We start from the raw sequence: 21,209 nt of genomic DNA on the forward strand, positions 1-21,209 counted from the left end.
CCCAAAAGTCACTCTGGAATCATGGCATATGCCCTCTGGCTTCACGGCGCCAACAAAGACGGGGGTTAACCACTCATTCGAATAGCTTAAGATAGCCCATTTGTCACAGAGAATGGCCGGTAGTGAGTTAAAAGATGTGGGTCCTTCACCAGTTTCTGGACAGGAATAATATTAGGTCTAGAACTCTGTTTTCGCCATTTTGCAATAGAAGGCAGTAGCGGCAAGTGGGGTTCAGGTGGTTAGTCATAGGTGTTAATACAATAAGTTTAGGCATCTGTAAACATAATGCCACAAAAATATTAGTCGATTTGTGATTGCATCATAAGGTTATTCTCGATTAAGTACGTCAAATTATGTATCCATTTCTCACCAGTTGCGGGAAGTTTCAGTTTTCTGCTTTAATATGAAGAAATCTGTGACTGTGGCTCTTAAAATGTTGGGTAAGACCAATGGTGAGGGAACTATTAGTGGAAGAACGTGCAGAGAATATTTTCAATGCCTAAGAACGATGATTTTGATGTCTAAGTCCAGCATGGCGGGGGGAGACAGAACATTTTCATAGCTACTGAAACAGACGAAGACAGTCATAGGACATCATCATCAAAAGCAATTGACGCATTTGAGCCCAGCACTGAAACACAAATGGCCACAATACAGTGATAGACACGTAAAGGTAATTTTGCAGCAAGTCAGTGCTCAACCCCGTGTCGCAAAAGCCGTCAAAATATACACGGAAACGTTGAAATGAGAAGTCTTATCCCTCCCGCCGTATTCTCCATACGTTGCTTCCTCTGACTACCACCTTTTTCGATCAGTGGCATACAGTCTGGCTAACCAGCACTTCCGATCATATGAACAAGTGCAAAACTGAATCGATTCATGGATCCCCACACTAGACGCCCAGTTCTTCCGCAACGGGATTTATATGCTATCCGAAAGATGGTTGAATGTAGTGGCTAGCGATGGGCAATACTATGAATCATAATTTTTTTTGTAAATTTTTCACAATAAAGCCCTGAACTTCGAGAAAAAATGGTGGAAGCAAAGTTGTAGACCTAGTACCATCTTCCCACCATTGAGAGGGAAATTGCCCTTCCTGCCAAATACGACTAAAAAGCCCGAGGATATGTCTCATGACATCAGCATGAAGAAGTTTGTGCATTTGGTTGTGGTTTTTGTTCAGTCCAGGGGCAGTATCTTGACACACTGCCAAAGCACTGTGAGCTCACATTCACTAAAAGGGATGCTGTATGATAAGAGAGCCATGTGCATGGAAGGATAGTGGGCGGCACTAAATAAGGTGTTTCTGGGTCAGGAAATGAGGATGATAATTACTGCAAGGAGACACTTCTCTGAAGTGTGCTGCAAAACAATTTGATAAGTACCACGGGATAAGTGCAGATGTTAACACTGACAAAGATGGCATGAACTGCCGTGGGTGGTGGATGGCCGCAAATGTGGCAGAGTTTAGTCCATACTTGGGACAATGATGTGTGGGATCGCATGATGATACGTATTGCTCCCATACTCCTGCTTACTTTTCTTTAGCAAAAAGCGTATATTGGCTTAGAGTCTCTTGAATGATATTAAATTATCCATAGAGGGATGATGCTTGTGCCGTTGAAGCGCCATGTGGTGTTCCCTGATAGCTGTGGCTATGTCTTCTGATCACCATAGCATTGACGGTCGTCGAGATGAGCCGGAGGTGTAGGGTATCATTGCTACTGCAGCATGAATAATAGTATAAATAGTATCTTTTACCACACTGTCAATATCCATTGCAGGACTGACTGCAAAACTGCAGGAATAATATTAGGTCCACAACTCTGTTTCTGCCGTTTTGCAATAGAAGGCAGTAGCGGCAAGTGGGGTTCAGGTGGTTGGTCATAGGTGTTAATACAATAAGCTTAGGCATCTGTAAACGTCTGTTAACAAAAAGCATATATTGGCCTAGAGTCTCTTGAATTATATTAAATTATCCATAGAGGGATGGTGCTTGTGCCATTGAAGCGCCATGTGGTGTTCCAAAAGCCTGCCAGTCAGCTTTCTGAAGTGACCAACTTGGAGTATGTTCCAGATGGCTGTGAGTGGAGACGGAGAGAATGTAGGAAAATGGTCACCGTCACAAAGATCACCATGGACACGCCACTTAATCAGGGGCAAGATACTCAGGCTGCAAATTGTGAGATCAATAGCTGAGTATGTTCCGTGGGCAGCACTGAAATGTGCTGCAGTTCCAGTAATGAGAATGGCAGACGTCCAATTCCGAAAGGAATTGACCCAAAGAGGAGTATGAGCTTTCTAGTCCCCCAATAAGAGGAAGGGGTGAGGTAGCTGTTCTAATAACTCTAATAGATCATGACTTTGGTAAGGTCCATCTGGGGTAGATAAACATTACATATTGTTATCCAAACCAACAGGTAGACACTAATGGCCATGGCTTCTAGTGCAGTGGTAATGGGCACCTACTCACTGGAAATATAAGAGCATATGAAGGTTCAGACGCTAGTGGATGCTTTCTCAACATTAACACAATTGGTACAGTATGGTTTGTAGTTTTTCAGAGTAGGGAGGTGTGTTGCCATTAGATGACGGAGTTTTGTTAGATGGTGACAGTAGCTGTTACAGATCCATTGAAGGAGCATTGGAGTCAGGTCTGAGAGAGACAGTGGTGAATACAAAAAATGAGTGTGATTACTTTGCTACCATGTCATAGAACATCCAATTTTGTGTGATTCGTTTATCTTTCTGTTTATCCTTCTTATCCTTGTGACTCTGATTTCTGTGATTTCCCAATTCTATCTTCGGGGAGTGAAGAGAAGCATACCATTCTTCGGCCCACAGCCTTGTGGCTGCTGGTCCTTGTCTTGAGAGGGGGCACTCTGACAGGTGTACTCATCCCTGAAGACGCCAGAGGATGAGTAGGCATCTGTGGCTGGACTCATGATGTGGGAACGACTGGTGCTATAGGTTTTGGGGGCAAGGAAGCTGACATTCCCTCCCCCAATTGCCGCACAACCCTGAAATATGACCAGGATCAGGAGGTGTCTTGCAAGACCTTATTGCATGAAACCTCAGATTGAGGTTTCCTTTCCTCGGCAGTGTCGGGGGCTAGAATAGACCCACAGCAATTCCTTTCCTGTCGTAAGAGACAACTAATAAGAGTTTTTTTTTTTTATTTGACCACATTTTTACATTGATGTTTTGACTATTCTTTGGACGTCTCAAGATTTTTGCTCTTTTCACCTTTTTAATACTCCCCCCCCCCTCACCTTTTTTAACTTTTTAAATTCTGTCCACATTTTGGGTTAGGCCTCCACTCTCCAAATTTTACAGAACTGCGGGCCATTTGGGAAAGGGTGCCTTACAGTGATGTGTTAACTGTCAGCTGTTCACTGTGCACTGTTATCTTTTGTATCTACCAATCAAGTGGATTTATCTTTCCACCTGAAATCCAGTGTGTTAGCCAGTCCGTTGTTTTGGGGTCATCATGTACCTTCTCGGTGGTAGCCCCCTGACAATGCAGGGATCGCACTGTGGATGCCTGAGCTGTAACTTCCTCATGTCAGCCACAGAGTAGGTGTCTATCCACTTCAGGGTACTTGGACTCCTGGCAACAACTACTGTGCCAGGTGGCCTTTGCCTGGTGAGGTGGCACCCATGGGGAGCACCACCAATAGGAGTGATTAGCACAGGGGTGGATGATCCACAATGAATGGATCAAACTTAATGGTGGTCTTGCCGACACGGCTGTGACATAACAGTCACATCATTTGAGACCACATCAGTCAGATGAAGTCTTTCAAACTTTTTATTTGCATCTTGATAAGACATGTGGTCAAGCATTTTGTCCCCTTGAATTTTTTTTCTCCTTCCTGAAGACTGAGCATTGTGGTGAAAGAGGAGGGTACGATTCTGGACAGTTGACTGTATGAGGCTGCTCTCATGGGATGCCCGTCCATATGCCCTACAGATTAGAACAGCGGGAGGACATGTGTCTGAACCTTTGGCACCTAAAACATCTCATCAGAATAGGAAAATAAGGACTGACATGACACCTATAAACCATGACCTTAGGCTTCCAAGACAAAATGTTGCCTTTGAAGGCTAGGACAAAAGCTTCAGTGGTACCCAGAAGTGGATAGACACCAACTCCTTGGCTGACACGGGGAGGTTACGGCTCAGGCATCCACAGTGCGATCCCTGCATTGTCAGGGGGCTACCACCGAGAAGGTACATGATGACCCCAAAACAACGGACTGGCTAACACACTGGATTTCAGGTGGAAAGATAAATCCACTTGATTGGTAGGTACAAAAGATAACAGTGCACAGTGAACAGCTGACAGTTAACACATCACTGTAAGAAACCCTTTCCCAAATGGCCCGCAGTTCTGTAAAATTTGGAGAGTGGAGGCCTAACCCAAAATGGGGACAGAATTTAAAAAGTCAAAAAAGGTGAGGGGGGAGTATTAAAAAGGTGAAAAGAGCAAAAATCTTGAGAAGTCCAAAGAATAGTCAAAACACCAATGTAAAAATGTGGTCAAATAAAAAAACTCTTATTAGTTGTCTCTTACGGCAGGAAAGGAATTGCTGTGGGTCTATTCTAGCCCCCGACACTGCAGGAGAGAGGGGGAGGGGGAGGAGGAGAATTATGTGAATACTGTATTGCCACAGAAGAGCATCATTCTCCTATCAATATTCCATATGCCACCTGCGGAACGCAACACACGGAGTAACTGCCACCTGCAGCTCATGGCCAGTTTTCCAGTGCATCTTGTGTCTGCATGACTGTGCCATACGCCAACAATTCACTGCCAATGCACTTCTTAGGGCACACATAATCATAGTGTCACATTGTTCTGAAAACTCTAAACTTGGAGGTTTGAGTATAGCTACCCGATAGCATTCCATCTTCCCGTGCACCGAGGCAGGGGAACAATTTTCTGGGCACTATAGACTATTTCATTTGCTGAATCATCTACAAAGTACTGAAAAAACTGGAAGATGGGAGGAAATTCAGAGCAACATGATGTTTCATCTCTCTCAGTGCTATCAATATATCCTGTAATTCAATTCAATAAGCTGAATATTATAGGAATTGGAAATTTGTGGTAAGATCTTATGGAACCAAACTGCTGAGGTCCCTTATTAATCTAACTTAAACTAACTTACGCTAAGGACAAAACACACACACTCATGCCCGAGGGAGGACTCAAGCCTCCGACGGGGAGGGGACCCGCAAACTGTGACAGGACGCCTCACATCACGCAGCTACCCCGCGCAGCAAAAATTCTAGAACCACTTCCCTCTTGCCTCTCTTTTTTTCTTTTTTTTAAAAAAAAAAAAACCTTGTGTGTCCACATGAACAAGTGCACCTGAGAATTGAAGCAGATTTGCATTTAAAGGCTTATTAGAAACAACAACATTAAATACTGAGTTCTAACTGCAGAGAGGAAGGTGTGCGGGGGGGGGGGGGGATGGCAAGGAAAAGGATGGTAGGAAACAAGGAATGTCATTTTAAAGGAAATCATACTGTCACTTGACATAAGTGATAAAAGGAAATCACAGAAACCTCAATCTGAGGAGATGAACATTCATGTGAAAACCACTGAACCCAAACATGAGTTCAATATCTTTAACCATTGTACCATTTCACTTTGTAGCACCTCTTAGACAGGATACATTGCTGAAGTTACAATAACAGAATGTACGGGTCAGCTGTAGCCTAATGGGTCCATCAGTTACATTCACTAGCTGTATGTTGTTAAGAATGGAAGATTTGCAGTCAAGTGTTAGATATCTTCAAAAGGAGGGTATCATTCATGAGTACTACAAATGTCATATGTGGTGAAAATACACATCTGACTGAAGTGTCTGCTAGTCATTTTTCAGATATGTGGATGAGTTGGGAGGGCTCAGTCCACTGCAGGATCTGGTTTGAGAGACTGAGGTTCAATTTGCTGACTTACTTTTATTTGTATTAATTTCATATTACGTGTCCTATACAAGAAATGGGTGTTAGCAAATGTATCAGTGGTTGTTAGGTTTTTGTTTTGTCATGAAATATGTGGGGAATTATTAAATAGATGGATCTTTTGGGGGTAGGAGCAGAAACTAATGAGTTTTGTTTTTGTAAGTAGATTGGGGGAAGAGTCTGTAGTTTCGGGTGGGGGGTTGTTCAGATGATGTACATCAGTAGCTGGAAAATAAGTCTAAGAGGATTTTGCTATCACTTATGGAGCAATTCATTGCAGAGGACTGTTAAATAGAGTTGGATGGCATTGCTTTTTAAGTGGGGTGGAGGAGGCGGGTTACAACCATCTTGTGATTTATCATAGAGTGGAGTTAAAAAATTATGAGACTCAGATCTGTACTAATGATAGTGAGGGATACTGGGAAAAAAGGGAGGTTGGGGGAGGGGGGGGGGCACACACATCTGTTGTGTGGAAGGGTAAAAGGCACTCTTCCATCTTACAGGCACGAATAGGCCCCTGTTCATTAGCTACGTCGGAGTAGGTGCATTTTAGCTGCAATCTCTTTCCACTTACTTGTTTATTATTATTATTATTATTATTATTATTATTATTTTAACCATATTTGGTTTTTTATAATTTAAATGTAGTTTAGTTGTTACTTTATTGATTTTTGTTGTTTGTTTACTGGGGTTCAGACTTCTGACTGGTTTGAAGCAGCCCACTATAAACTCCTCTCCCATTCCACCCTCTTCGCGTCAGAGTAGCACGTGCAACAGATGTTCTAAGTTGTCAGCTAGATATATTCCAATCTCTGTCTTCCCCTACAGTTTTTATTCTCTCTAGTTCCAACAAGTACCTTGGCAGTTATTCCCTGATGTCTTAGCACACATGCTATCATCCTGTCCGCCTTTTTTTGTCAGTTTTTTCCCCACATCTTGCTTTCCTCCCTGATTCTGCCTACCTTATCAGTCCACTTAATTTTCAACATCCAACAACACTACATTTGAAATGCCTCAATTCTTTCCTGTTCTCATTTTCACATAGTCCGCAACTCACTCCCACACAATTCAGTGCTGCAAATGTGCATTCTTCTGCAGATTAATGCCCATGTTTGATGGTTGTCAACTTCTTTGACTGTGCTAGTTTGCTTTTTACATCTACCTTGCTTCATCTATTAGGTATTATTTTGATCCCAAAATAACAGAATTCTTTCATTTCATGGTCCCCAATTTTGATGTTACATTTATTGTTAATGTCATTCCTGCTACTCTTCGTTACTTTATTCTTACTTTGATTTACTCTAAATCGACAGCGTGATCATTAGACCATTCACTCTGTTCAGCAGGTCCTCCAATACTTCCTCAATTTCACCAAAGATACCAATGTCATTGCTACAGAAGAATGCTGAAGATAAGGTGGGTAGATCACGTAACTAATGAGGAGGTATTGAATAGGATTGGGGAGAAGAGAAGTTTGTGGCACAACTTGACTAGAAGAAGGGATCAGTTGGTAGGACATGTTTTGAGGCATCAAGGGATCACAAATTTAGCATTGGAGGGCAGCGTGGAGGGTAAAAATCGTACAGGGAGACCAAGAGATCAATACACTAAGCAGATACAGGAGGATGTAGGTTGCAGTAGGTACTGGGAAATGAAGCTTGCACAGGATAGAGTAGCATGGAGAGCTGCATCAAACCAGTCTCTAGGACTGAAGACCACAACAACAACAACCAATGTCATCAGCAATTCTTGTCACTGATGTCCCAATGAATTTCAAATCCACTCCTGAACCGTTTTTTTTTTTTTTTTTTTTATTTCCATCATTGCTTCTTCAATGAACAGGGGTGCAAGACTACATCCCCATCTTATACCTTTCGGTTCTGGTCTTCCATTCTTTACTTTCAATCCTTGTTCTTTAACACACTGAATGTTATGCATCTTCCTCCACAGCCTACATCTATTTTCCATTTTATATTGCTGAACATTTTTTCTAGGTCAACAAACCATATAAATGTGTCTCGAGTTTTCCTAAGTCTTGCTTCCATTATCTAGCGTGTCATCAGTACTGCCTCTCTTGAGTGCATGAGGTTTAAAGCTGGTTGTCCGAACACTGAAAACATGTACCTGCCTTTCCTGTCTTCGAGACTGTCTGTTGGTATCTATCCATCGAAACTGACTCTGCAAAGCAACTTCAAAACTCCTTTAGTTTTAACCCCCCAAACGAATTTAGAAATTCGAGAGAATGTTTTTTATTGTTTCCACTTTATTTAATCACAAGTCTTTGACAGCTCTGTTGAACTATAATACCAGAACATCTTTGTCATTCATATTGACTCCTTACATCAGACAGTTCAGCCCTCTCAGAGGTCCTGAATGTACCCCTTCCAACAACCCACTACCTCTTCTGCACGTTGCAGTGGAACTCCTCTTGCACTTGATGTTGAAGCCTTCGCTTTTAATTTTGCCACAGGTTTTCACTTTTCTATACACTGAACCAGTCCTTCATATGACCATTCCTTTCTCAATACCTTAATATTTTTCCTGCAAACATTTCACCTTGGTTTCCCAGTACTTCGTACTTATTTCATTCTTGCTGTAAGCCTGTCTTTTCCTGAGCATTTGTGTACTTGCTGTTTTTTTGTAGATTAAGTGAAGTATTTCTTCCATTACCCAAGTTTTCTTTGCAGTTACCTTCTTTCTACCAGTATTTGTTGGTCCAAATTCTGTGATTGTCCTTTCTAGCACCACTGCAAGACGACCTGTCATGAACTTGCAAAAAACATACTGAGAAAATCAGCTGACAGCAAATGGGAACAAGACCAAAGGTACTGAGAACCACAACCAAGGCACTGTGCTTCCTAACAACAAAATATGCGTGCCTGGTACATGCTGAGAAGGTTTACTTATCCTAAATGAAACATACTCACTAATAACCAGTTGCACAAAAATCAATGCTGCTTGATAAACTACAGAAGGCAGTCAGATTTACGGACCTCAACTCCTGAAGAGCTGGTCGGAACACAATGGGAAGCTTATCTGCACCCCTGATGCATACCATTCCTTGTTTGAGTGAGCCTAGAAGATTTGAATTTGCAATAGATTCTTGTATATTGAACTTACCAAGCCTCCTGATGATTGCTCTCCCCTGCTAGAAGTGCCCAGTGGTGAGAAATTGCGATGCAAGACTTGTGACAGCCTCTCAAACACATCAGAATGGGTGAAACACTAGTGAAGGCGAACCTGCTCAAGTTGGGCCTCATAAATGAATATGACAAGATATGGATATCAGGATACAGAACATCTCTTGACCTGTCCTAAATGCCACAGTAAATTTACCCTCAACGATTTGAGAAGAAAGGAGATATTGAAGTAGAGCAATTTTGGACTGGAAAACCTTTATCATCAGGCACGAAAATTTGAAGTGCTCATTTTCTTCAACTGAACACCTGTTGTAGCATTCATTACAGCGTGATCTAAAGAAGGGGGCCAAGCAAGTAATTTTTGATGGGGTCCAGATGCTTTTGAAAATTTTTATTGAGGTAAAGGAGGAAAACCCTCAATATTCCTTACTAATATTTTATTTTAATTTTCACTCACAAAATACGAAATACAATAGATATGCAAATTTGTATTAAAATCAGTGGGAGAAATTATATTCTCAGTCTTGAGCCAGTTTCTTAAAGTTAGGTTCATGTGGGGAGCAACTAAAGTGAATAGTGTCTTCTAGGTGGGCAGCCATTAGTCTTGAGCAATACCTGTTCTTCAAAAAAATTTTGAAAATGAAATTTCACAACTGTATGTGGAGCCAAACATAAGGTACATGGCTAATTTTTCGCAATTTTCATATTTTTCTGGGACATGTGTACTCCAAAATTCTTCAGCGGATGCAGTTTTATACGTTTGTAAGGAAATGCCTTCCTGCAAGTCTGTTACCTCCATTTGGAATATAGACTTTAAAAGGCACAACAATGTTGCAGCCACAGCCATCCATTCTGATCCTGGAGAAACTTCAAAAGGCGATTTTAAGAATTGTGACAGCTTCTCTCTCTCAGAAAAGTCTTGAATCTAAATTCAAATTCCTTCTTAAGATCTGGAGAGAGAGAGAGAGAGAGAGAGAGAGAGAGAGAGAGAGAGGGGGGGGGGGGGGGGGGGGGGGGGGGAATTTGAGAATACTGAAATGTTTATTCCAGAACTACACTCATGCTCATAAATTAAGGATAATGCTGATTGATAAATGGTGAAACAATGCTCTGGTGGGGCAGTTTGCAGGTTTAAATCACCTCGGGGTATGACCACGCAGCGCATTTGACCTGCGGTCGTCGCACAGTGACGCTGGCAGCAGTCCACATACGCAGAGGTGTGTTGGTGCATGTCAGAGTACGGTGCAGCGAGTAAGTGTGCAGACGTTTTCAGAAGTGCTAATGGTGACTGTGTGTTGGAAAGGGCTCAAAGAACACACATTGATGACATTATGAGGGGTAGCGACTGGAGGCTGGTCAAACACAGCAGGTTGTAGCACAGGCCCTCCGTGTACCACAAAGTGTGAGCTCAAGATTATGGCAACGATTCCAGCAGACAGGAAACGTGTCCAGGCACTACAGTATGGGACGTCCACAGTGTACAACACCACAAGAAGACCGATATCTCACCATCAGTGCTCACAGACGGCCACAGAGTACTGCAGGTAGCCTTGCTCGGGACCTGACCGCAGCCACTGGAACAGTTGTCTCCAGACATACAGTCCACAGACGACTGAACAGACATGGTTTATTCACCTGGGGACCTGAAAGGTGCATTCCACTGACCCCGTAAAACCTGGTGTCAAGAACACAGTACATGGTCATCGGAACAATGGTCCCAGGTTATGTTCACAGACGAGTCCAGGTATAGTCTGAACAGTGATTCTTGCCGGGTTTTCATCTGGCGTGAACCAGGAACCAGATACCAACCCCTTAATGTCCTTGAGAGGTACCTGCATGGAGGTTGTGGTTTGATGGTGTGAAGTGGGATTATGATCGGTGCACGTACAACCCTGCAGAGGAACTATAACAGGTCAGGTGTATCGGGACGTCATTTTGCACCAGTATGTTCACATTTTCAGGGGTGCAGTGGGTCTCACCTTCCTCCTACTGGATGATAACACACGGCCCCACCGAGCTGCTATCGTGGAGGAGTACCTTGAAACAGAAGATATCAGGTAAATGGAGTGGCCTGCCTGTTCTCCAGACCTAAATCCCATCAAGCACATCTGGGATGCTCTCAGTCGACGTATCGCTGCACGTCTTCAAACCCCTAGGACACTTCAGGAGCTCCAACAGGCAATGGTGCAAGAATGGGAGGCTATACCCCAGTATCTGCTCAACCACCTGATCCAGAGTATGCCAACCTGTTGTACAGCCTGTGTACGTGTGCGTGGTGATCATATCCCATATTGATGTCGGGGTACATGCACAGGAAACAGTGGTGTTTTGTAGCACATATGTTTCGGGACGGTTTTCTCAACTTATCGCCAATACCATGGACTTACATATCTGTATCGTGTGTGTTCCCTATGTGCCTATGCTTTTTGTGTAGTGCCACGTTGTGTGGCACCACATTCTGCAATTATCCTTAATTTATGAGCATGAGTGTATTTTTATATACAAAAACTGTTGGAAAGTGATAATATTCTTAATGTGCAATGCCTGTTTCATAGATATCCAGCTTGCAACTGAAAGAACACACACTTTGTATCAAATCACATATTAATTTTCCATTTCCTTGTAGCACGGGTATTGACTGCATTTAAATGTTTCAGAACATATTCCTAGAAAGCTGTAGTTAGCATACTGCATTCGTCTGCTAGGAACTCTCAACAGTTTCTTGCTTCTTGTGAATCCAGGATTTCTAAGAAAGATGTTACTTCGCCTTTTATTTGCTAAAACGTTCGATAACTTGACCTTAACTTAGTCAACATATGTTGTGGTACTGCAGTAGGTCAGAATGCACCAAATCACACTCGTAAAGAAACTCCTAAACTGACTGTGCTGAAGGGCAGATCGAGACCTCATAAAATTAATCGACTTGTCCATTACTTCTTTCAGAGTCACACTAAGTTTTCCACAAACAGCTGCCTGGTGAGTTATTCACTGATAAGATAGTAGCCCAGCACTTTTATCTTTGATTCTCTTTATTAGTCTTTTTTCTTTGCCGATCATGGCTGTGGCACTGTCAGTTGAAACAGACACCGTAACAAGGTGCCTTCTGCAGATGTTCAAGGAAACAGCAGTCAAATTTTGGTTCTTTACTTCTTGTCAATAATGGAATACCGTGAACTGTGGCAACAACATAATACTTCTCTTCAAAAAGTGCCACAACCACTTCCAAAATACATTTTTTTACCATCTCAGAGCCTCAAAACAGCTTCTGGTGTTAATTAAGCATCCAACACACATGCATCACTGCTTCTTCAGATTTTTCTTGCTAGCTCACAGAACAAACTAGGGAAGTTGTGCTTTTTTCTGTAAGAAGCTAGATATGGCTGGAGATCTCCTTGATGTGCTTCACTGCCCAGAGGAAAATTGTTATGGAACTGCTGACGAGTTGTTTTGTAGTGTCGCTCTAAATTGACACTTTCAACAAGACTGACAGTTCTGCTGCATATGAGACAAATTGGAACAGCTCCAGGCCTTTTCACTGTTCACTAGGAACCATATCAATGCAAAAGAAATGTTGTAAGCTTCGAGAACAACAAAATGCTCTGTACAAGATAGCAACAACTACTGATGAAGTGGCAATAAAATTTGTGTACTGTATTTAGAGTCTTTCATCACAAAAATACTGGTGCCCAGCACACAGCACGTACCAACGAACTGCAAAGGAGCTACTTCCTTGTCAAAGTGTATGCTGCCGCACACCCAAGGAGTTGCACTGCAATGGAGGCGCTTTGTTATCAAAGATTGCTACCACAGAGTGAACTAGTCCGAAGTTCCATTTAAAGTAGCTTTAAGCTATCATTCCAGTTACGAGCACAAAAAATGGTATTTAAATGAATATGCCTTCTCCCATGTAATAGACGTTTCAGAGGTTGCCAGAGTAGGAAATCTATTTATAAAATTTCCTTGTTAATCAAATAAAATTCTTGTGTTGCATTTGTGTGTCCAGAGCTTTTACGTGGATTGACACAACATGCAGTGCTGGTGGGCCAGCTTGCTCCCTTTCATCCCCAATCTTCAGTGTACTCCCCTGCACTGCACAGCATAGCAACTACGTATTTAATCCACCTATACGTACCTATTAAGAGTTCTAATTATTCAGCAGTTAATTGTACCAGAAAAAATTATAAGGGTGCAATCAAACAAAGTGCTATCTAAAGAAAAATATTTTTTTAAAATAATTTCAATACATAATTAGTACCTTCAAAACATTTTTGGTGGGCCAGTTTTTGACCTGCCACAGTCCAGCCAGTTGCTGACTGCTGATCTAGAGCCTTGGAGAACTTCAAACATCTCATCACACCTCAATATTTCACTATCCCACTTCTTTCCACATTGATTCATCTGGAAGAGTCTCTTAAAATTTCACCCTACTCTTCATCATTACTAAATTGTGATCTGAGTCTACATCTTCTCCAGGGCATGCCTTACAATTCAATATCTAATTTCAGAATATCTGTCTGACCATTATGTAACTCAGCTAGAATCATCCCATGACTCAAATCGTAACTGCACTATTTTTAGCTATACACTAAAAGGCCCCTTCCATGTATTCCTCCTCCTCTTGTGATTTCTAACAGTGTATTCTTGCGATTTTTGGACAGTGTATTCGCTATTACTAGGTGAAAATTAATAGAAAACTCCACCAGTCTTTCAATCTCTCATTCTTACCACCGAGATGATATTTGTCCGTAGCTCTGTCTTATGAGCCTGCCCCTATTACAGGGTTCCAACGACTCCCAATTATTAGATTTTCATCGCCGTTTGCATGCTGTGATATGAGTGCATCAACATGTCCAAAAGAACAGACACAACATGAAACACGCAGCTATGATGGATATTTTGTAAATTAAATCTGTGGGTGGAGGGGAGGGAGAAAGGAAAGGAAATGAACTAATGATATCAGCTGCACAGGAACATTTTGCAAAATCAGTGACAGAGAGTGAAAATGCGTGCCAGACTGGGACATGTCCAAAAGAACAGATGCCACAGGAAATGAGATAAATTTTGTATACACTGAAGGTGGAGGGAGAGGCAGATTTATGTTCCACCTCAGCGGGAATCTAAAATTAGTGAGCACAAACAACAAAGACAGGGAGTGAGGATAGGTGGCACTGGGTGGGAGTGAGAGTCAGCCATGGAGTGTGCCGAGATAGTTGGTGCATTTGCAATAAACACTATGACCAGGTGATGCAGTGGTGAATTCAACCAGTAAGCAGGACATCCTAGCTTCAGGTCCTGGTCCGGCGTGAATTTTCACTCATCACTGCTGATTATGCAAAAAGTTCAGATGTAGCTGATACTATTAGTTACTCTCCTTTCTCCCCCCTTAGTTTACATACTCAACTGCACATTCAATATCCTCGTACACTTTCCGTAGTTCTTCATCTGCTGTTTGTGGTGTTGCCCATGTATAACTGAATTATTGTTCTTGGTACTGGTTTGACACTGAGTCTGATAAGAAAACCCTATAATTGAACTATTTATAGTAACTCACTCTCTGCTGTATCTACCTACTCCCATTACACCACTTTCTGGTGCTACTGATATTACGTTACTTTTGTGTGACTGTAAATCCTACCATAGATCTAAATGATGGCTGAAGATGCAATCTTCTGCTGATGAAGAAGTCATCATGACACTTTTTTCATTGTTACAGATCATATGTCATGTGGCTACACCTTATGAGTGTTCAGTGCAGTGATTTGTATTACCTTCTGCACATTCATGCTAAAGATTATTGCTGATTCTTCTACCTATTAGTTACAGCATTCCCACTTCAATGGTATGAGTAAGACCTGAGCCTTTGTCTACTCCTCAGTCCCCTTTGACATAGGAGTGGCTCCTTGTACCAGAAGTCTTTGGGCGCTACTCCTGACCATTTTGATTCAGAATTTCGGTAATGTCTGGGACTGAACCAGAGACATCTTGATTACTAGTCAAACATGCTACCCCTACATCTAGGGAAGATTTGGAATGGGTTTGTTTGATGTATGGTACCAGCTTTTTGTCATTATAGTGGGCTTTAAATAATATTTTTGGTTTTTTAATTAAGCTTTCTTTTGTTTTGACGAATTTTTTTTATCCTTCAGTTACATTCTATTTCTGAGTTACAATCTCTGTTTTATGGTGAAACATGTGTATGGCAAGTTTAGCTTTGCCCTTTTGTTGAAGTCCTCTGTGTTATGTAAATACTATTTTTTAGAGTTATTTGGGGTATTAGTGCTGGTAGAATATATTGCTTCATTGTGGATAGTTTGCTCCATGTTATTGTGTCACCAATTTATTTAGTTAGGTAACTTATGTGTGTGATATTAAGTGGAGTTAGTAGCCACGATGTTTAATTTTTGTGTTGGTAGCAGACATTTCAGTATAACTGGGAATAAACTGTACTTACTGATACTGATTGTTAGCTCTGTCCTATGACATAATAGTGATGTAGCATGTGAAGTCATGTAGTGCAAACAGAAAAGGAACAGACCACCGACAGTATTTCTTTTCGAGTTTATATTAGTTTTTTAGGATCTGCAGTGTAGCTTGAAATCTAATTTAGGTTGGGAGGTGGCAGTTTGGTTGTGAGTTGGCAACGCAGTTAAAACTAATTTTTAATATTACAGCTCTAAACATTCATATGCTTCTACCTGATATGAGTTTCAGTCATACATAAGTCAATTTATGAGATTTGTATGTAACACGAGCAAACAAATTATCAGTGTGATAAAATTTCAATTGAAACTGAAACACAAATGTATGTAAGGCACTCTAGGGTTCCCTACAAACATATATACGTAAGTCAATCCATATGTTAATATTACATGCATTGCACAAATGCACTTTATTCAACGACAGAATAAGTTCTTTATGAATTTGGCAATGCCTCCAGACAAAGGTTGAAATTTACGTTCCTGACATGACAAAGAAAACAAAACAAAATACCATCCGGGTAAAGAAAGTGTATTACGAAATAATTAATAATACATTCTACTATGATACGTTCATCAGCTTGCAGCTTTACTCGAAGCTTGAGTAATAGAATTAACAAGTTTCGATTTTATAACATCACACACATTGACAGCATACTTCGTTAACACAGTTATATGTATTTCGTCATCCCCAGTCGAATTCGTAACAAAACAGCACAAGTGAAGCATTTATGTCTACTCTAAATGAGTTACACTACAGATCCATACTAGCAAATCTGATGATAAATCAAGTTCTCACTCACTCTGTCAATTGCTTTCCCTACTTTCGAGACGGTGCTGTGCAGATCGCGGTGATCCGTAGCCAGTCGCTGAACTGTTTCTCGGACTTTATCCAGAGTTTGCTTTAGAATGACAATTTGCGCAGTTGTCAATTCATAATCTACGGGTCCTGAAAATAAGGAACTGCACTCAGTACTGACAAACCGTGCAAACGTAGCACTAATGCGGCCACTGTGACACAATGCGTACACAGAAAAATTGACACAAACTTTTAAAAGTTCATTTACCTTCAGCAAACTCTTTCTTTAGGTCTTCTAAGTTGTCCGTTATTTCTCTCAAAACACGATCAGCATGCTCATTGATTCCCCCAAACTTCGATAATACTTTGTCAACTTCTCTTTCAACCGCATTACATGCATCCATTGTCAAATACTCAACTTGTTTTCTGCAACTAAGCTAAGATAAATAAAAACATTCGACAAAACAAAGCTACCGAGGACACATAGGTATTACATCTTTGGAATCGCTGGAACCACTAGAAGGCGAAGAAAAAGGATTCCAAAAAATTTGGCCGTGTACAAGGGTAAATATCTTTACCGTAGTGGCGCGTGTCGAATGGGAGCAAAGTATTCACTTCTTATCCAGCACAAACTGGAAACAACAGCGAATTTAATGGAAACATGGGTTGACAAATGCTATATTATAAAATGTTTTTGGATAAGCACTGCCGAATTTTCAGGATTCTCTGCAAAATTGGTAACTTTTGCACTCACAAGGCGTCACAATTCAGGCAAGGACCAAAATTCTCTGAACGGGCAGTACACTACAAGCGGCAGCTAGCGTTCAGGAAAAAGGTGGCTACCTGCTGCCTAAGCTCAGCAGGTGCCGCGGTGAGACGACTGCAGGCCTCGAGGCCTTGGTGTGAGGTAACAACAAATGAAAGTCGTAATTTCTCTTCTGGTGCTATGAAAAAACCTATTCGTAGTTAAGACGAATGACTAATTATTCATGTAGTATATAGTGTTATGTTACTTTAACACCATAAATAGTATTAGCAGTTTGTATTAATTATCGCATAAATGTAATGCTGGAGGCAGGAAGGTAAGTAACCAAGCTCGTTGCGTATAGTACCGCCGAGTGGCAAAAATCATGAAAATCCAAGGGGGGGCAGCGCCACTGTGAATGTGGGACTCAGCCATGCAACTTTGCTGCCTGCAGTTTCCAAGTAGAGGGTAACACAGTACATCCGGGTAGACCTACAATGGAAACAATGAGCATCAAATTTAATAAGTACTTCCTTACACTGGCAGCAGTTGTCGCACCACTATAAATGACCGAATAGAGTTGCACCAGCAACAGCAGTTAATTTCAAAAATACAGCTCTAATAAAGAAACAGAATTCATCAGATCACTAAAAAGAAGTACTTTTCTGTGGGTGATACTTCTGGCTTAATACTAAAATCTTGTACTGATTTGATAGGATTACTCTAATATATTTTTGTAATCAATGGTTGATTTACAGGATATTTCCAGACAGAATTAAATATGCTCCAGTAATACCTATTAATAAGCCACCTCCTCTAATTACAGACCTATTTCCTTCTAGTCTTTTCAAAATTGTTTGCGAAAGTGGCCTATGATAGAATATTGACTCACTTAACCCAGCAGAACTTGTTAACTTTTTCCCAGTTTGACTTTCATTAAGGCTTCCCGACAGACAACACATTACAGAAAATTATAAATAAAGTGCCAATAGAGATAAACAGGATGGTGTGGAATATATGATTCTACTTGAGATCGAAAATTTTATGGCATTATTAGTAGGCGTCTTATGGAATCTCGCCTTTATGATAGAAAGGAGACTTGAAGCTTACAATTGCTCCAGCTGTTTTTGTAATGTGCTCTTGATGTGAGCAATGTATGACCTAGACTATTAGCTTGGTTCACGTCAGTATCATAGGGGTTTACTATATGCTGGCACTTTGAAGCCCATGCATCTTTTAAAGAACTGACCCTTGTATCCTTATAATGTTGTAGACTGGTTAGCGAAATAACTTAGAAATAAATAAACTGCATGGATAAATCATGTGGTGTTTGTCGAAAAAGAATACCTTTTGCTTAAACCCATTGAATGTTTGTTAGAAACATTTCACAAATTTGTGCATGGTGGCCTTATACAACAGTGAATTCAAATTAAAACAATGATAAAAATAATTAATGAATGCATCAGAGCAACCTCAACAGAAGATATGTATGCAACGTTCTTTTAACAGATGATTAATTACCCAATTCGAAGGAAAACATACTATTTCCTACAGTACAGTTTCTATTATTAACTATGACCAAAAATTGTGATCATTATCCTAAACAATCACCTCAAACACTAGCACAAATACATCAGATGAAAGTCTCAATATTACCTGCAGCAATACAGTTCCTAGCTGCCTCCAGCCTCACTAATGAAGTTGAAGTTTGTATGGACAATCAAACTCAGTCACCAAAACAACAATCAAATATTCCAGTTCCAGTGAAATTAAGTATGGTTTACTCTCACCAAAATTGTTCTAAAGAGATTCAGCATTTAAATAAAGATAGACATTTTAACTAGTGCAGCTGCTTCATCACCTAGACGATTTCGACTGCCACCATCGATACAGCTTCCAGTGGCGATAGACTACCCACCAAGCATAAATTTTGTCAAGCTCCTGACCTGCAATAATGGGTCCAAGTTTACAAGGCAAGCCGAGTTTAGGCGGGAAATGCCAATATCAGTGATTCTGACATGGCGCTCATCACGAAATAAGCTTGACCATTACAGCCTGCGACTATACTGTTTTATCACTGAATGAATATCTAAATACACTGAAGTTGCAAAGGGAAGTTCTTTCAGTATGCATATTGTATTACATATAGGAGAGTGCAGTACCTAGGTACACTTTTCAGACTTTTGTCTCTAGCAAGCCCTTTTATAGAAGTATCATATATTTTCTTATTTCATTTCCAAATGATGGTTTGCTTTTCATTTGCTGCGGACTCTACCAAAATTACGAAAATTATTCTAAAAAATTAAGATTTTACAAATGTGGATACATGTTTTAAGCTACAACATGGGCATGTACTCAGAAACAAGTACTGGACTGAAACTTAAAAGCATTGCAATTGAGAAAAAGTTTCAATATTGTATTTAATACTCCACCTGTTGTATTATCCCTCTACTTCACACCAGTAATCAGTAAGAAAAATGGCTCTGAGCACTATGCGACTTAACTTTTGAGGTCATCAGTCGTCCAGAACTTAGAACTAGTTAAACCTAACTAACCTAAGGACATCACACACGTCCATGCCCAAGGCAGGATTCGAACCTGCGACTGTAGCAGTCACTCAGCTCCAGAATGTAGCGACTAGAACCGCACGGCCACTCCAGCTGGCTATCAGTAAGAGAAAGCAAATTAAGCAGAAGTATTGTCAAAAACCAATAACCAGTTAAATACATTATGAAACATAAGTTACTGGAAACTATCAAAAATTCACATTTTAAAGACAGGTAAAATTGTTAAGATGTTAAAGAAGCTCAGTCCATTTGCAAGTAATATGTGTTCCATTGTAAGAGACATTCTTCTGTCTCAAGGTACAACGTAGTGTATGACTGACAAACTATGGCTTAACTGACCACATTTTACATGAATAGTGCTAAAATACTGTATATAGCATTTTACTCACCATAAAATTCTGTACCTGAAGAATTAACAATATATTCCAAATAGCTTTAATATATTATACAGCACTTAAACATGTAGGACACAAAATACCTACAAATGCTGTGCAAAACACAACCAGATGTCCAACAACAGCGAAAACTCTAGAAAATGGCGGAAAGTGCTTATGGTGATTTCCAACGTGCATTCGTTCATGTAATTCTAAAATCGATCACTAGACTGAAGTATCGACCAAAAAACATTGTGTGTTCCTAGGTGTACTACCATCTAGGTACAACCCTCTCCCCTACTCATTCTCTACTGATGACAGGAGCTGCTTCCAACATTATACTACGCAAAGTCCCTCCTTGCATATCACTGGCACTCAGACCATTTAAGATAATTTTTTGCAAGGAAAACATTGTCTCATGTTGTCAAGCACAAGAATCTTAATTAATTCAAAACCATAAACATTGGTTTTATCGATGCAAATACAGTTACTCTGACACTTTTCCACATCTCATCTTGAGCACTATTCATAATACTGAGAGCCAATTCTTCTTGTCTTAGAAGTGAATGAGTTAGGCTGCTCACGTCTTGTGGCTTGACACACATGGATTATCACTAGTGATTTTGTTAATCCACACTCCTGCTTTGGTACCATAGTTTACATTTACTTTTACATTTATATTTCGCAAACCACCTTACGATGTGTGGCGGAATGTACTTTATGTACCAATGTCAATTCCTCTTTCCCGTTCCAGTCACGAATGGTTCATGAGAATAACGATTGCTAGTAAGCCTCCATAAGACTCGAATGACTCTAATTAAACCTTCATGGTCTTTTTGCGAGACTTACATGGGAAGAAACTATTTTGGTTGACTCTTCTAAGAGTTTACACTCTAGGAATTTAAACACTAAACCACATCATGGTGCAGAATGCTTCTCTCACAGCATCTACATCTGAATTTTACTGATCATCTCTATGCCATTTTCATAGTTACTAAATGAACCTGTAACCAAGTGCACTGGACTTCTTTGGATCTTCTGTACTTCCTCTGTTAATCCTATCTGGTACAGATCCCAGACTGACAAACAGTTTTCCATTACTGGTCAAATGAGGGTTTGTAAGCTACCCCCT

At 40.6% G+C, this 21,209-nt stretch overlaps 1 protein-coding gene across 1 annotated transcript in view; it reads right to left on the bottom strand.

Annotated features, from left to right (window-relative positions):
• Nucleotides 1-16,875, bottom strand: part of LOC126235281 (E3 ubiquitin-protein ligase RMND5A) — a 95,434-nt gene extending 78,559 nt beyond the window's left edge. Inside the window, exons 1-2 of the mRNA XM_049944010.1 lie at nt 16,660-16,875; nt 16,396-16,541 (exon numbers count right to left, since the gene is read on the bottom strand). Of these exons, the coding sequence (XP_049799967.1) occupies nt 16,396-16,541; nt 16,660-16,795 (282 nt within the window). The 5' untranslated portion in view covers nt 16,796-16,875. The remainder of the gene's footprint in view (nt 1-16,395; nt 16,542-16,659) is intronic.
• Between the last annotated feature and the right edge of the window lie 4,334 nt (nt 16,876-21,209).

This window comes from Schistocerca nitens, chromosome 1, assembly GCF_023898315.1.
Source record: "Schistocerca nitens isolate TAMUIC-IGC-003100 chromosome 1, iqSchNite1.1, whole genome shotgun sequence".
Taxonomy (NCBI): Eukaryota; Metazoa; Arthropoda; class Insecta; order Orthoptera; family Acrididae; genus Schistocerca; species Schistocerca nitens.